Raw genomic sequence first — 16,755 nt, forward strand, 5'->3', positions numbered from 1 at the left:
GAAATCTCACTTGCTGCAAGTAAGGTGGCACACACATTCAACTTACCATGGTAAAATGGGCGTACGCTTCACTTTGTTGCAAAAATAAATTGACATTCAACTAGAATATAACTGCGGACCATTTAAATATACATTTTCACATCATCTGGACAAGGAGATGTCTTATAGCACAATTTTGAAACATGCACGACAATGAGCTTGTATTGAAACCATCTCACATTATGCATTAGCATCATTCAAAGCTATCTATTTATATATAGCCACCAACGCACGCTCTAGATCCCTAATTTTCAACCCCGAAATTCTTTTTTTTTTAAATCTACTTTCAGGGCCTCAATTCTACCACAAGTCAGAAATTTACAAGAATGTGATGAAAGGGTTTCCAATCATTAGTGACCCTTGTCTTCCTCATCGAAATGTAGGCTCTCAATTCCTTTAAGTGTGGATTCATAGTTCTTCACACCAGGGCCAGATGAAGCATGTTTAGGATCTGATGATCCAACAAGAGGGGAGATTCTCTGTCCACTTGATATTTTGTGCATGGTCGCTGGACTAGCCTCAGGCGCTCGAGAACGTGTAGGATCAGAGTCATTTCCTACAGTGAAAGTCTCACGGCTGCCAGACACTAGACCTCGCCGCAATGATCCACTTGATCGTCCCAGGAAAGTGGAGCTTGGCAACTGAAAAATTGGACGATTCATCATAATGTGGCAAAAAAGATCACTTATCATATATAGCATATATCAAGTTCCATATCAACAACTTGAAACACTATTATCTTCTTTTGTTTTTCCTGGGACTAAGGAAATACAGAACTAGATTCTTTGTCCAAATCATCTGAATTCTGAAGCAAGAGTTATTTTAGAACTGGCAGAGCACTTCAACAAAACGACAGTTACACACTCGCACACTTACACTCAAGGATTCACTACAATTGATCATGGACTGATCTCTGAAAATCAATTATGGACTAATCTATATCCTAGAAGCTCCGGAATTTAAGAATCTTACCATCTTATCTAAGTTAATCCAACTAACTTACCATAGCATCCTTGCTGGTAGAATCATTTCTGAGAGGACTTTTCTGCTTGGACAAACTTCCTGCATTTACAAGAGGCCCAGAATATCTCCTTCGAGAAGCATCTGCTGGTTGTCTTCCTTCTTCCTCACCTGCAAATTATTGAGAGTAGGCACAATGAAAATCCCAAATGGAAGAGACAGGAAGGTCTCCACCAGTACACTCACCAGTAAGTGACGAAGCCAGACAATAAAAATAAACCTCAATGTCTTCAATTTTAGAATACAAAAATAAGGACAGGATACTGGAAGATCACCTGACGGCCTTTCTGCACTAGGGATAACTGGGGGCATGCCTGAGCTGGTTCCAGCACCAGTGCCCTAATAAAAGCAGCCATCATAAGATATAATCTCTGCACACATGTAGAAAAAGCGATATTTCATCACTTACAAGAAGTTGGGAAGGAGGAGCTGCGATTTGGGATTGCTGATATTTCAATATGGTCCAATCAAAAACATAGTCAAACTGAAAGCCTGCAATGCACATAGAAGTGTAAGGGGAGCCTACATTGCATATTACCAGATAAAGCTAAAAAAAATCTTTCAAAATTCGTTTAGACCTTCGCGGATGAAGAGGTCACGAAATATTCTCTTCAGATAAGCATAATCTGGTTTATCCTCAAAGCGTAGTGAACGACAATAATGGAAATAGGATGCAAATTCATTAGGATAACCCCGGCATAAAGCCTGCAAAATTGTAGACCAATGCTCCTTAGATGTATGTGTCTAAAGAAAATCCAATCACCAAATTTGCAAATAAATTACCTCAATAGATGTTGACACCTTCTTTTCACTAATTTTATCATACTTCTGCTTCTTAGTTCCTGCTTTCAGCCCTTGCCAAGGAAGACTGCAATAAACTAGATGTCAAAAGAAGCTGAATAAAACAATGAGGAAAGCAATTGCAGCAAAATTTACCTTCCCCTTAGGAAGTACATCAGTACATATCCAAGAGATTCCAAATCATCTCTCCTGCTTTGTTCTATAACAACAGTAATAGCATATTAAGTGAGAAATACAGCATTGTTTCGAGCTGTACACCTGTTGGCGATCCACGCCATGCTTTTCAGTGAAATCTTCTTGAGGGGAGTCTTCGCTTTTTTTTACAGGATTTGGATCAACGAGGTAAAGAATAAGCACACAAATATAAATAACAGGAACACTCACCAATACCAAGGTGAGTATTCATGCTAGCATATCTTGCAGTGCCTGTCAAGTTTTTGTTCTCTCTGTAGTGCAAAATATCTTATAAGGCACAGATAAATTACAAAACACAAATGCATGTGCATTCATACAGAAAAGAACTTGGGGACACTTAAAAATAAAGATGGGAATAGACATATTCCCATCATAAGATTTTTCGCAGCACCAAGACATGCATTGGGTAACTTCAAGACATGCATTTGTTACATAACAGATCTTAGAGAAATGCATTTCGAATTGTCTTAGCATCATCCATACACCTGCCACAATCTGTAATTATCACATATCCCCCAGCTGGAGTGTTACATTTTGCTAATTAGAGCAAAAAAAATTCACATCTGTTTCTTTCATAATTGACAAAAACTTTCTTCAAATTGCCTCATCATATCCAAAGGTAGGAATTTACGTATATAATCTGCTCAGTCTTTTCTCTTCAGATGGAAGTTCTAAAGCAAACTGAAAAAAGATTCTGCACCTATTAAAATCAAGGAGAAGAACAATTTGACAAGGGGAGAAATTCCTATGAACTATACTGTAACATATTCTCAACGAAAAGAAACAGTCACTGCAAACACTAATGCTCTTACAAATGGGAGCTATCAAGTTACCTGTAAGGTATGTGTTGGTGAGTTGAACTGTCTCGGTACTTCTTGGCCAGACCAAAGTCTATTATGTAGACCTGCATTTTAAGTCGAACTAAACTATAGTAATACATAAATCCTGGGAAATTGTGATAACAAAGAGTAAAAATTAATAATCAAAATATCGGACCTGATTTGCACGCCTTCCCAAGCCCATAAGAAAATTGTCTGGTTTAATATCTCGATGCAAGAATGATTTAGAATGAACAAACTCAATGCGATTTATCTGCAGTAAAAAATGGAATAGCCATGTAACCGACAAGTTTAGGTAGACTAAGACTAAATAAGAAGCATTATACTAACTATTACCATTTGATCTGCAAGCATCAGAACTGTCTTCAGGGAAAGTTTCCTACTGCAAAAATTAAATAAATCTTCAAGACTGGGTCCAAGCAAATCCATGACTAGAACATTGTAATCTCCTTCCACACCGTACCACCTCACATTTGGTATTCCAGCTAAAACAGAAGTATCAGAATTAGTACCATTACTCATGAAAACAAAGTCAAAAGGAGAGAAAACACAGAGAAACTATTACTTCCTCCCTGCAAAATTCTATACAACTTTGACTCATATAGCAACTGAGGATGCTTTGTTTTGACATTTTCCTGCAATATCACCAGCATTTATCAGACCTTAAAAACATAATAGAAGAAATAATGCAGTCATTCACATAGTTGGGGCCAAGAGAAAAAAGAAAGAGATGAACACATGCACAAAAAGATAAATAAAGAAAACGATTAACACTTCCAGATATGTAATCATAGGAAGTATTTTCGATAAAGGAATATGATATACATGGGAGTTCTATTCATCTTTTTCCCAGTCAAAGAATCAACTGATCGATGTGTTTCAAAGCTATGAACAACAATGTTATGAGGTATGTAGGTCCAATTCACTTTCGATCAGAAATTAGCATATATGCACAAACTTTTTATTTGTAAAAAGAAGGGGGGGGGGGGGGGGGGGTGGGGGGGGTTGTTGTTGGCAAGGGAAAGGAGGGGCAGATATGTGTTCACCCACTTGTGGACTTAAATCATGAAGAACAAACTTCTTATTTTTGACTGAGAATTTTGTCTGGAGCTAACTCTTTGGGCCAACCGCAACCTCCGTAGCTCAGGTATGATGGGTCTACCCTTCTCCACTTGAATATTGGACTGAGTTTGCTTGGCACAGGGCTCAAACTTGTGATCTAAGACACAAGTTCCTCAACCTGTGCCAATTTAGCGAACCCCCAAGGACAATAATGAAGCACAAGCTTCTCCAATACCTGCCTGAACTCAGGCAAAAAGAACTATTCTGTTAGGGCTAACATTCCTCATCTGTGTGAGAAATTGAACAAGGCGGCAGAACTACATAATGTTTTAAAACGTAATCACCTTCAAGATCAACGTACTTCCATGATAGCATTTTCTTTTTGGACCTGTCAAACTAAAAACATGCCCATGTCCAATGTAATAGAGAGAAATCCAGTCATAGTTCACTTGTTCCTCTGATGTAAGTTTTCAGAAAACAAGTGCTAAGCCAGTGTTATGAATGGCGAGTGCCATTTGCCAAAGGCGATATGGCGAGGCGAGCCATTCTACACCGAGGCATGGCGACATCAAAAAGGCGACCAGAAGGCGACATATATGGCGGCGCCATTTTGGATTTTTAATTTTTAAAAAGATTTGACTTAATAATATTAGTCAAAATTAGGGTTTTTTTTCTATTTTCAAACTTTCAGTCGCGTTCTCCTTGCGATCTCTTCTCCACCTTCAGTCGATCGAGTTGCTGCTCCTCTTCCCCTCACGTCTCTTCTCCTCCTTAATCGCACAGTTGCTGCTCCTCTTCCCCTCGGCCTCGCGTCTCTTCTCCTCCTTCATCGCAGGAGTTGCTGCCAGGTGACCTCTTTTTTTTCTTCTTCTTGAGTTCTCTTCTTCAGTTCTTTGTTCAGATATCTTTTTCTCTGCTTTTTTCGTATCGTTTCTGTTGCTTCTTTCTTTTTGAGATACAGCTGCCTTCACAGCTCTGTTTTTTACCTCTGTTTTTTTCCCTCTGTTTTATTGTTCACATTTCACTGCTACTGCCTATAATTTTAAAATAAAAATAAAAATTCTACTATAATTATTTATTCATTTGTCCATAAACAGTGAATTAACTGAATTCAATGGCGGATGCCAGCAAAAAGAGGGACATTGGATGGAATTATGGTACTCAAGGAGCAACGAAAGATTCGGTTAATTGTAACTTTTGTGGGAGTACTTTTAATGGTGGAATAACTCGACACAAGCAACATTTAGTGGGTGGTTTCAAGAATGTTAAACAATGTACTGCTTGTCCGTCGGCGATTAGAGAAGAAGGAAGGGCTTATATGCAAAATAAAATCGCTAATAATCCCAAATTTCAAGTGAGGCAGCCGGAAGAGTATATTGATATTGATGATGTTGATGATATGGGTGAATATGCGGAAATGATGCCTCCCTCCAAAACTCCAAAGATATCTTCTAGTGGAGGTGCATCATCCACTGCGCGGAATGTGACGAAAGGCCCTATGAATCTCTATTTTCCGCAGAAATCAACACAAAAAGGAGGCTTTGAAAAAGGAGGAGGAATTGATGAAACAAAAAAAATTCTAAGAGAACGTGCGGTAAGTGCTTTCGCAATATGGATGTATGATGCGGGGCTCCCTTTTAATTGTGTCAATCACAAATCATTTGATAAATTTATTGAGACAGTAGGACAACATGGCCCCGGAATGAAGCCTCCTACATTCCATTAAGTTAGAGTTACTCACCTAAAAAAAGAGGTGGAGAAAGTGGAAAAAATTATTGATGAGCATAAAGTGCAATGGACAAAGTTTGGATGTTCCATTATGATGGACAAATGGACGGCACGAAATGGTAAAATGATCATCAATATTTTGGTGAATTCTCCAATCGGTAGTGTATTTTTGGTTCCATTGATGCTAGCAATGAATCTACCGATTCCACCAAAATGTACAAGTTGTTTGAAAGCACTATTGAAAGAATTGGACCGGAAAATGTTGTACAAATTGTCACTGATAATGCTAGTGAGAATGTTAAAGCGGGAAGCATGATGATGGGTGTGTACCCACACATTTATTGGACTCCATGTGCCGCTCATTGCATCAACTTGATGTTTGGTGACATATTCAAGGTTAAGCCATATGCTTCCGGTAATATCACTCTCCTATCCTCTAACTTTCTTTATAGTCAATATTTAATGCTTATTAGCTACTAATTACTATAATCTTACTTTAACAGTTTTTAAGAAGGCCATCAGAATCCATTCTTACATTAGTCAAAGGCAATTGTTGTTAAACTTGATGAGAAAATTCACCAAGGAAAGAAATTTGGTGAAACCGGCCAAGACAAGATTTGCAACGGCCTTCTTAACTTTGAGAGCTATGTACATACAAAGAAAAAACTTGAGAACTTTAGTCCTCTCATCCGAATGGACTTCAAGTAAATTTGCAAAGGAAACTTTGGGGAAAGAAGTTGTCAATCTTATTATTTCTGCCCACTTTTGGGATGATGTTGTTCGAGCACTTACAGTTTGTGGCCCTTTGACAAAAGTGCTTTGTTTGGTGGATGGGGAGAAAAAACCACCAATGGGCTATATTTATGAAGCAATGGATAGAGCCAAAGAAACTATTGAACGGGGTTTTCGTGGAATTAAGAAGCAATATGAGAAAGTGTTTGAAATTATTGATGCAAGGTGGTCAGACCAACTCCATCGGCCTTTGCATGCTGCAGGCCATGTTTTGAACCCAGGATTGTATTATAAAGCTCAAGAAGAGGGAACTTTACTACAGAGTCTGTGGACCGAGTATTATGCATGTGTTGAGAAGATGATCCTTGATACAACAATACAAGATTTACTAGTCACTGAGCTTCCTAGGTACAAAATGGCGAATGGACTATTTGGTTGGGGTCCGGCTAAAAGAGCTAGAGACACAAGGCCACCGGGTAAGTGAGTTGATTTAGCTCTTAAAATATTTGACTTATTTATACTCATTAACCTTTAAATTTATTTTATTATAGTTGAATGGTGGTCACTATTTGGTAGTGAAACACCAAACTTGCAAAAGTTTGCCATGAAAGTATTAAGCCTAACTTGTAGCTCATCCGGATGTAAGCGAAATTGGAGTGTGTTTGAACACATAAGTAAAAAAATTATATCCTAATTTCCATATTATATTATTATCAATATCTATTAGTTAATATCTATAACTTATGCACAGATTCATTCCAAAAAGAGGAATAGACTTGCACTATCGCGTCTCAATGATCTAGTGTACATTAAGTACAATAGAACATTGAAACGTCGCTATGATGCTCGTGATCTCATTGATCCAATTCGCTTGGATAACATTGATGATTCAAATGAATGGTTAGTTGGATGCCCCGAACATCAAGAAGATGAACTAGTATATGAGGATGATGATCTTACTTGGGGTAGTGTTGCTGCGGCAATTGGAGCTGATGAGAGTATCTATCATCTTAGGGGACTTTCTTCAAGATCAAGAGCACTTGACATGGGCAAAGGAGTAGAAACTACATCTACAAGTTCAACTTCAAGTAGGACTCGGACACTAATTGATGAAGACTACGAGGAGGAAGAAGATGAGGATCAATATAATGATGTAGAGGATGTTGATCTTCAAGAGTTGGATAGTTTTGAAGAAGAATAGACTTTTAGAGTTCTAGTATTGTCTTTTGAATTATTGGGTCTTTAAAGTTCTAGACTTTTAAGTATCTACTTTTAGTTTTTGAATTGAAATATTTGCTAATATATGTTATTGCTATTGAGATTTTGGATATTTATATATGCAATTAAATATTTTTAATTTTTGGTATTAATTGGCACCTCGATTCAAAAAGGCGAGCGCCTCGCTGCATGGCGAGGCAGGCCCTTGTCGCCTTTTGTCGCCTCTCGCCGTCCAAAACACTGTGCTAAGCAAATAGGAACATTCCTACAAGGGGCAACCCAAGTTTTGTAAGATAGTTTCATTCTTTACAGTAACTGTTGTCTCAGCCCAAAACTGGCAGCTGATAATCTCTTTTATAAGAAGGCATTAATGAAGTCAAGAAATACTCCCCCTATCACATTTCTGCCACTTTGTTTGACTTGTGTAAGAAGTTTGAGAAATAAAGAGGACTTCTGAATGTAAACTCAATATATGCAAGGTACCAAAATTGCAGAAACTATCTATCTATAAATAATATAATTGTAATCTATAAACTTTTGATGTGGCATAGTTCTTTGGCCAAGGATCCCTCTTTTTTAACTTCTTTCTCCCTACATATGTTCATTCATTTCACCCAAATAAGAAAACTCAAAAGTCATTCTTTAATACTTCCAACACTTTTTGTATTCCAAGCTAAATTCAAGAAATTTTAATTTGTTAGAAAAGAAAGAAGGAAAGAGGAGGTAACGGAATCAGAATATAAGGAAACTAAAAAGGAATCTATCAATCAATGAAACTGAATTAGAGGTTTCATAAGAGCTCTACAATTTCTCATATAAGTAGAAAAGGAAAGAGGGGAAAGGAATATTAACTCAATTGCTATACCATAATTGTTGGTGCCAATAACATACATACATTCTTGATATTAGAATAGGAAGAGAACCAAAAGAAGAAAAACACAACATAAGGAGCGAATTTTGAGAATATAAAATTAAGGCATAGCCATTGGCAGAATGTCAGAAGCAGCCATAAAGAGGTTATTATAATTGGTGAAAAGAAACACAAGATTTTCAAGGTCATGAAAATCTTGAACACGCATCTTTGGTTGTTCGAAAGATAAAAGCATTACTTATTTTAATATACAGTATTCAACAATTTCCATTTGGGTCAAAGAGACTTGCAGCAGGTATATTTGATCTGTCTTTATTCTTAATTTCCTGTAAATTGATGAATATGGAGTTGCATAATTTGCAAGTAACCCATGATCAGTTGATCACAGAATATGCATGCCCTATTTCGTTGAGTATTCATTTGTGGAACAAGAAATCATACCCAAGAAAAGGAGCTTTAAGTATCTCGGGTCCATAATCCAAGGAGATTGATGATGACGTCGCATATTGTATTGGAGCCGGGGGGGGGGGGGGGATATCGCAACCGGGGGTACTGTGTGATAAGAAGGGTAAATTCTATAGAGCAGTGGTTAGACTGACATTGTTGCATGGGACAAAGTGTTGGTCAATCGAGAATCCACGTCTAAAAGGTGAATGTAGTAGAGATGCAGATGCTCAAATAGATTTGTAAGCATACTAGAAGAGATATCATTAGAAACAAAGTTAGAAGGGACAAAGTGGGAGCGGCCCCCTTAGCAGATAAGATGAGAGAGGTGAGAATGGGATGATTCAAACATGTGAAGAGAAGGTGCATGGAAGCGCCAATAAGGGGGTGTGAGAGGTTGGCTATTGCAGAAACTAGGAGAGGTAGATGTAGGATGAAAAAGATCTGAGGGGAGGTAATTAGACACGACATGACTCAAATCCAGCTTACTAAAGACATGACCCTAGATAGGAAGGTATAGAGGTTGACAATTAGAATAGACTTTTAGTAGGTAGTTGAGTGTTCCGCACTACATACGGGAGAGGCAAGGGTCTAGCCTTATCCCCTCCTATTAGTGGTAGTAGTTTTTTTTTAGAAGGTTAACTAGTATTATAAACAAAAGGAGTACACCAATAGTGTGCTCCTAAGTAGTCACATCAAAAGTATGAAGGGTCAGCCAAAACAACATCTATCACCTATATCCCTTATAAAACTATCTAAAAATAGGGTAATGTCCTATATATCCTTGGGTACAGAATGGATACACCAAAAGTAAAAGGTTGCTAAACTGTTTTTTTTTATGACAATGGAAACCCGCAGCCGCTACCCTTTGGGTGCGCACAGAGTAAAACCCCCGCTCCTATGCAATAGCTCGCAAACCACATATTTATACTTTGGAAGGGAATGCTCTTGTTCTTAAAACATCTCTAATTTCTCTCCTTCCAAATTGTCCACCATATGCACGCAGGGACAATCTTCCATCTCTCCTTGTGTCCTGACTGATTTCATGCATTGGCATGGCCCATCTAATACCCCTCAGGTTAATGAACCATTGCCATAATTTCCCAGTCACTTTATAATGCATAATGCAGAAAAAGATGATTTATTGTCACTATTTCAGCTTCACAAAAAAAAACATCTGGAGCATAACTGCCTATTAATGATAGTAGTTACTAATCACTATATTCTTTAGTGTGTGGTACTTCTATTGTTTTACTTACTTTGTAACTTCCTATTTTACTATCGTATTTACTTTGTTTCGAAAACTTCTCTTTTGTGCCAAGGATCTATCGAAAACAACCTCTCCACCCTACAAAGGTCCGGTAAGGTCTCCATACATCCTACCTTCCCTAACCCCCACTTGTGGGACTACACTAGGTATGTTCTTGTAATTAAAAATAGCTATTTAATTATTTTTCTAATAATAAACTAAATTGTATGCATTAAATCCTTCGTTATTATAATCACAACAATACAGGCAAAACAATAAAAGTGACAAGGACGATGAAAATAAACAATTACACTAAAGACAATAAAAAAGAAAAGTTGGCGAGATACTAAAGGACAAAGAAGCTAGAATATAATTCAATATTTGCTGATGAGAAAATTAAGAGAAGGTATTTTTAGCATCCATGTCAATTTATCTCGTGTTTTCACCGCTATGGTCATGTATTTTTTAATATAAATAGAATATCTTTTGATAGGATCTGTAGGTCGTAATATGTCATGATTAATTATGTTATTGCACCTCCATGCATTGATTTTTCAACAGTGAAACCAACTTGTGTTGGGTGATTTATTGCCACAAAATACCTTTTTTTGGGTAAGTAAAATTTTAGTTGGCACAATACTTTATTTAAGCCATATTACTTGAAAAAAATTATACGTTGAATATAATAACTAATAGTTGAGAAGTTCTAATTTGCAATTTCCTTATTTATTATATTTATCATCTTCAATAATCTACCCTTTTATTTCATAATTCAACCTCACTTTTTAACATAATATTTATGTGAATTTTCTTTAAAAATAATACTTATTGAGACAAGGCACACACACAATGCGTGTGCACTTAAACTAGTAGTTACCAAATACAGGAACATGGCATTCTTATCACAACATAGCATCACATAAAATGAGATGGAGAGAGTTATAACTAATAAAATTAAGGATAACAACAATCACAGTCCCTAAGTTATAACTTATTCATTTTGATTTCCAAGTTTTTTTTTTTTTGAGAATTGGTAAACATTGTATTCTTCAGCATTAAGGATATGCTGGGGACCTTTACAAAATTCAGAAAAGAACAAAAAGCATAATACTTACAAGGATCCTAAGAGTTCTAAAAGTTGATTTGAATCCTCTAATCCTATCTCTTTACACCAAAAATATAGAGATACAATGCAATTCCATTTAACCTTGTGAATGGAATTGGATATATCTTCAAAATTCCTACTATTCCTCTCCTTCCACACTGTCCACCAAATGCAATGTGGAATCAAATTCCACCAGGTCTTCTGTCTCTTGCTACCTCCTCTCCTGATCCAACAACTAAGTAAATCAGTTGTATGTTCGGGCATAGTCCATTTCACTTCTAAATAGTTGAGAAACATGGACCATATTTGTGTTGTGAAAGTACAATGTAAGAATAGGTGACTGTTAGTTTCCCCCGTCTTTCCACATAAAGAGCACCACGGAAGTATGATCTTTCTTTTCTTCCTCAAGACTTCATGTGTCAAGCATGCATTTCTAATGACCAGCCAAGTAAAGCATTTAACTTTTGTTGGTGTTGCAGTCCTCCAGATATTTTTCCAAGTTATTCCACAAAGTATATTTGACCATTAAGTAAATCTAGTACGTAAGCCCTAATTGTCTAAAGCTAAGCGGCACTAGCTCATACTTACAAGGGGCGGATAAATTCAAAAGGCTCTCTGTCCCCTTTGAATGTGATTTGGTCAAACAAAACTGGTTTATTTTGAGTCATTAGAGAGGATGACATACATGTGATGCAAGCTATGAATAATACCCACTTAGAATACCGATGGGTGTTGTAGCTGAAGCCAAGAGGACTTTGGCACCATTAAAAATGGTGGTTGTGAGAGCGTGTGTTTTTATGGAGTTGTATCGTGCGTTGTGCCTATATATTATGTTGTTAACGCTCCAGTTACCAAGCCAAGGCACACTTAGGTGTTGGAAGCCTCACATCAAAGTGGGATGGTGTAATTGGTCAATCTATAAAGTCTTGGACAATCCTCACTTATTGAACTAATTTTTTGATTGAGTTTAGACCTGCAATACTTTTTCTTATCAAAGCCAGACTAACTCCATTCTTGTTTCACCCAATGTTTGGGCCCCGCATTATCTTGTCCATGATTTAGTTGCCAAGTCTAAGCGTGCAAGGGTGTTTAGTAGTCCCACCTCGTAGGATAGAATGGCAAATTTGTTTCTTTATTTGATCTTGGGCAATCTTCACCTCTTCAGCTAGTTTGGGGGATGAGTTAGACCCAAGGTCCATTTCTTTATCATGGTATTAAAGCTAGGCCATCTCAATGCTTTGTTTACATGATGTGGGACCCATATATTATGTCATTTGTGCTTAAGTTACTAGGCACACTAAGGCAACTGGAAGTCCCACATCAAAGTGGGATGGTGCAATTGGTTTCCTTATGGTCTAAGCATACTGACATGATGAGCTAGTTTGTGGTCGGGTAAGGTCCAATGTTCATTATCCTATCATGATATCAGAGCAAGCAAAAGTTCTGAGTTTGAGCCTCACAACCACCCATTATAAAAATAAAAAAAACTTCACATGCTTAAGGTTGAAGACATACTTAAGTATGTGTTGCGATACTTAAGTGAATAAAATATACTCTCTTTATTAGCTTAAGCTTTTGATTAGATGGTATTTGGCTAGAGGTAGATGCTCTAAGCTATGGCTGCCCCATGGGATGCTCATTTGAAACCTTTGTCTGGTCAATGCTAGAAAGAGAGAAGTGATGTAAATTGTAAACATGAGAATGGAAGGTCGATCGAGTCCATCCCTTGAAGTCGTACCCTCCGGTATGCCTAAGTCTTCCACCAATTGACGGAGACGTCTGCCGCGAAAAGAAAGGGGGCCTTGAGTACTCAAATGCGTACAAGGAAAAGATAGTTATTCAATGCACTAAAATCTAGTGGAAAACCTGTCCAAAGAAGGTGAGTCATGTAGATTCTTTCCCATGGTTTGATCCTTCCCCATACGCAGCGTGTACAAATCTAGATCGCTTTTATGCGAGAAAGGGAAACTTCCAGGAAAAAAATAATATTCTTGGTGTTGTTTCAATGATTTGCTATTGACTTTTGATGAAACTAAAATATCCTAGGGAAAATAAGAAAACAAAAAGCTTCCAATTCCAACTAACAGTGGAAATGGGGTTGCCCCAACTGCAAAGTATCAAACCTCCCCTTAGAACTACTTAATACAATGTACAACCAAGTTTTGGTGGTTTTCATTTTCTTTTTTTCCTTTCCCTTGTATGGGCAGGAACAACGTGTTTACATTGTCTCCACATACTCACTGATAATTGCCTTCATAAACATATCCCTAATAGGAAAAAAATTCAATTGCACTACGAAAAATCATCATTTGTCAATTGTTTCCCCTACATTTCTACGAAGTATGATGGGCCAACTACAATTTCCTCAATTGTAGAAATACAAAAGATCTCCCGTTAGAAGCTCATTTACTGAAGTGAAGAACTTCAATGGTTATACAAGTATCATAGCATTAGATGATTAGAGAACAAAGGAACTTTGAATATTCCCAAAAATAAATCCCCCTACATTTAACCTCAATGCATAATGTTCCTTCCATAAAGATGGTAAGTCATGCAGCATGACAAGATGTCCTCACCCATGAACAAATAAAATCATTTTCGCTCAATTTGACTCGAGTATCATGATACCCAAACAACATAATAGTACTCACCTTCCTTGAATTTCCCTGCCTTATCACACAGCCCTAGCCTAACCACCACAATTTTCCAGTCTGCAGCTTAGAAATTCTTGGGGATTAGGTTACTGGCGATATTTTAATGGAAGTTGTAATGTGCTCAACCAAAACCCCTTTTACAGTTGGAATAGCATTTTTCCATGGCTGATGAGCAAGAGGACATTCTGCCTCTGTTATCGAGAAGAGCAGATAACAATGCCCTACAATATGGTCTCAGGCATGCCAAAAAAATTATGGTTTCTTTGTTTGCTTGCATAAGTAAATGTATGTTAGCCTCAGTCAACAAGGAACCAAAATTGTACGATTAATGCCTGTTTGAATGTGGCGCTTATAAAAAGTAACTTGCAAGTCAAAAGCTAAAAGCTATAAGTAGAGGTTACCTACTTTTAGCTTCTTCTTTTTTATAACCGAGAAATCCGTCTGTGACCCACCCTTTGGACCAATCACAGTCTTCTAAACTCGGTGGATAATGGGCCCGCCCCTCTACCCTTCTCCACTTAAATATCGGGCTTCGCTTTGCATGGTGTGGGGCATGAACCTGCGACCTAAGCCACAAATCCTCCACCTTTTGCCACTTGAGCTAGGCCTTGGAGGCTACTTTTAGCTTTTGGCTTACTTTTAAACTTTTTTGGCCTAAAAGTGAGTGCTTAAAAGCACTTTTTAACCTTTCCAAACACCTCCAAAACTAAAAAAAAGGTTCAAAAGCCAAAAGCACATAAAATAAGCTAATCCAAACGGGCACTAAGTTCAATTGAGGGTTAAGCGTGCTCAATAAAATAATATGGGAACCAAAAGCGGGGGTAATGCAAATAAATAAGGGACCAAAACTACTATTTTCCAAAAAGTTAATGTTCTTGAAATACTTTAAATTCATGTATATTACCACATTTGGCTGCGTTACGATCATTCCAATGATAATCAAGTATCAACGTAGCATACATGCTCAACTTCACAAACAATGAAAAATTCATACTATACAGGGAACTAGGAAGCAGAAAGCCATCATTCGCATGTACTTAAGCAAACAATTCGAAACTAAGATAGATATAATTGGTGCTTCACAGTAACTCAACTGTATCGACTACCGTACCCTAATAAGTCATCACCTACCTAATTTGGCACATAAGTTTCAAAATACAACTTATTTTCAAATGAACAACTAAATTCTTCTGTTCTAAAAGGGAGATTTCCAGTCATGAGCACTGAGAATGTGGCTTTTTGATAACTGGGAGGACAAGCAAGGGTTAAGTTGATAACTTCCAAATCAACCAAAAGAAATAGTAATAAAATACATAACCGGGATGAAAAAGGAAGTGTAAAAAAATCAACAGAACAAAAGTAATTGGTCCAAGAGATCCACCCACCAGCTTAATTGCTACCTCCTCATTAGTCTGTATATTAGTACCTGCACCACAGAATCGCAATTAACATCAATCAATCAACACAGAGTGAGAAGTTTCTGAAAAAAGAAAAACGAACCGAGATAGATCTCTCCAAAAGATCCACTGCCAATTTTCCGACCGAGTCGATACTTGTTCCCAACACGAGTCTCCATCAAAACCCTAATTAGTTAGTGAAGCTACCAAAACCCAGCTTTTGTACGCCGAAAGAAAAAATTCAGTAGAGAGTTTCTTCGAGGTTGTGATTTTTGCTGTCTATCTACAACATTTGCTACGCTAGGGTTTGGTTGAAGAAGATTTAGAGAGAGAAAAAAAGAATCTTCAGCATGTTTCTCTCTCTCTCTATATAGTTGCACATATGCCCTTCTCTTTCCTTTTTTTTGGGTTTATAATTTCGAGTTTGTGCGAATAATTATGACACGCGTTGAGAAGACGCGTGACCACTTAAGTGCTATTGGTGGCTATGTTCTGGCAAAATGAACCTATGTCACGTGACTTCAAACTAGCTACTAATTGCTTTTCTATTTGTTTTTTTTTTCTTTCTTTCTTCATTATTTTATAATATGACAAATAATAATGTTGTTTTTTTAAAAAAAAAACTCGATAACATTATTATTAGCAAATAAGCTCAAGTAACATTACAAAATAAGGGAATAGTATTATTCCTTGTAGTACTAATTGTTATTAAATTATTATTGTGAGCTGAAATTTCCTTTGTAAATGTAGTTTCTCATATATCTATCCAAATTTCCTTATTTGCAAACACCGGAGGAACTAGCAAAATTCTTATGCGATCAAATATTTACTTCTTGGCTAAGAGATCACTTTATTATATTCTCAATAAGTATGCAAGAATTTTGGATCTCTCAATTGTTGCATCAATGATCTGCATTCACGAATTATAGAGCCATAAGATTCATGGTCATTGTTGATAAAAAAATTATTTTCTCAATTGAGTTCGTTGAGATTTTCGAAGGCATCAAGTTGTTATCCTTTGCAATCTTGAGCCCTTGTATAGGAGATATTAATTCTGTCAGAGTATTAATACTATTTGGAATATTCTTCATGAAGCCTAGTATCCAATCACCTCTATTATTACGTATAACTCTTCCAGTACCCCCTACCCAAGGATTACCTAAGGAGGAATCATCAGTATTGAATTTATATTTTAGAATGACAAAGTAATGGAGGTTTTCATTTTACGTTAATAGTATTAGAGCTGTCAAAATAGGCTAGAGAATTAAATGGCTTAGATGGGCTGACTCTTTTAATTAAAGGGACTATAAAATAGCAGTCCAACTCAGCCCTAAGTGGGCCAAGGGTTGGGATGGATTGACCCTTCAACCAACAAAATGACAATATTGGCCTCTTAGAAAG

General features: G+C 37.1%; 1 protein-coding gene across 1 annotated transcript; it reads right to left on the reverse strand.

Annotated features, from left to right (window-relative positions):
• Positions 1-333: 333 nt before the first annotated feature.
• Positions 334-15,709, reverse strand: LOC125827758 (casein kinase 1-like protein 1). The gene is made up of 14 exons (XM_049507087.1): positions 15,458-15,709; positions 15,343-15,383; positions 3,460-3,529; positions 3,231-3,379; positions 3,052-3,147; positions 2,889-2,959; positions 2,245-2,306; positions 1,996-2,059; positions 1,843-1,927; positions 1,638-1,764; positions 1,469-1,551; positions 1,335-1,398; positions 1,043-1,170; positions 334-680 (listed from the first exon to the last, which is right to left on the reverse strand). Exons 1-14 carry the CDS (start codon positions 15,531-15,533, stop codon positions 390-392), a joined length of 1,407 nt encoding a protein of 468 aa, XP_049363044.1. The 5' UTR covers positions 15,534-15,709; the 3' UTR covers positions 334-389.
• Positions 15,710-16,755: the final 1,046 nt, after the last annotated feature.

Source organism: Solanum verrucosum, unplaced genomic scaffold (assembly GCF_900185275.1).
Source record: "Solanum verrucosum unplaced genomic scaffold, falcon-dt-bn FXZP01000292.1, whole genome shotgun sequence".
NCBI lineage: Eukaryota > Viridiplantae > Streptophyta > Magnoliopsida > Solanales > Solanaceae > Solanum > Solanum verrucosum.

Coding starts and splice junctions, on each gene's coding strand:
- LOC125827758 (XM_049507087.1), bottom strand. CDS start 15,533: ATGGAGACTCGTGTTGGGAACAAGTATCGACTCGGTCGGAAAATTGGC. Junction 2,060..2,244: donor GAATACTCACCTTGGTATTG/GTGAGTGTTCCT, acceptor CTGTTGTTATAG/AACAAAGCAGGAGAGATGAT. Junction 1,552..1,637: donor TGACCTCTTCATCCGCGAAG/GTCTAAACGAAT, acceptor TGTGCATTGCAG/GCTTTCAGTTTGACTATGTT.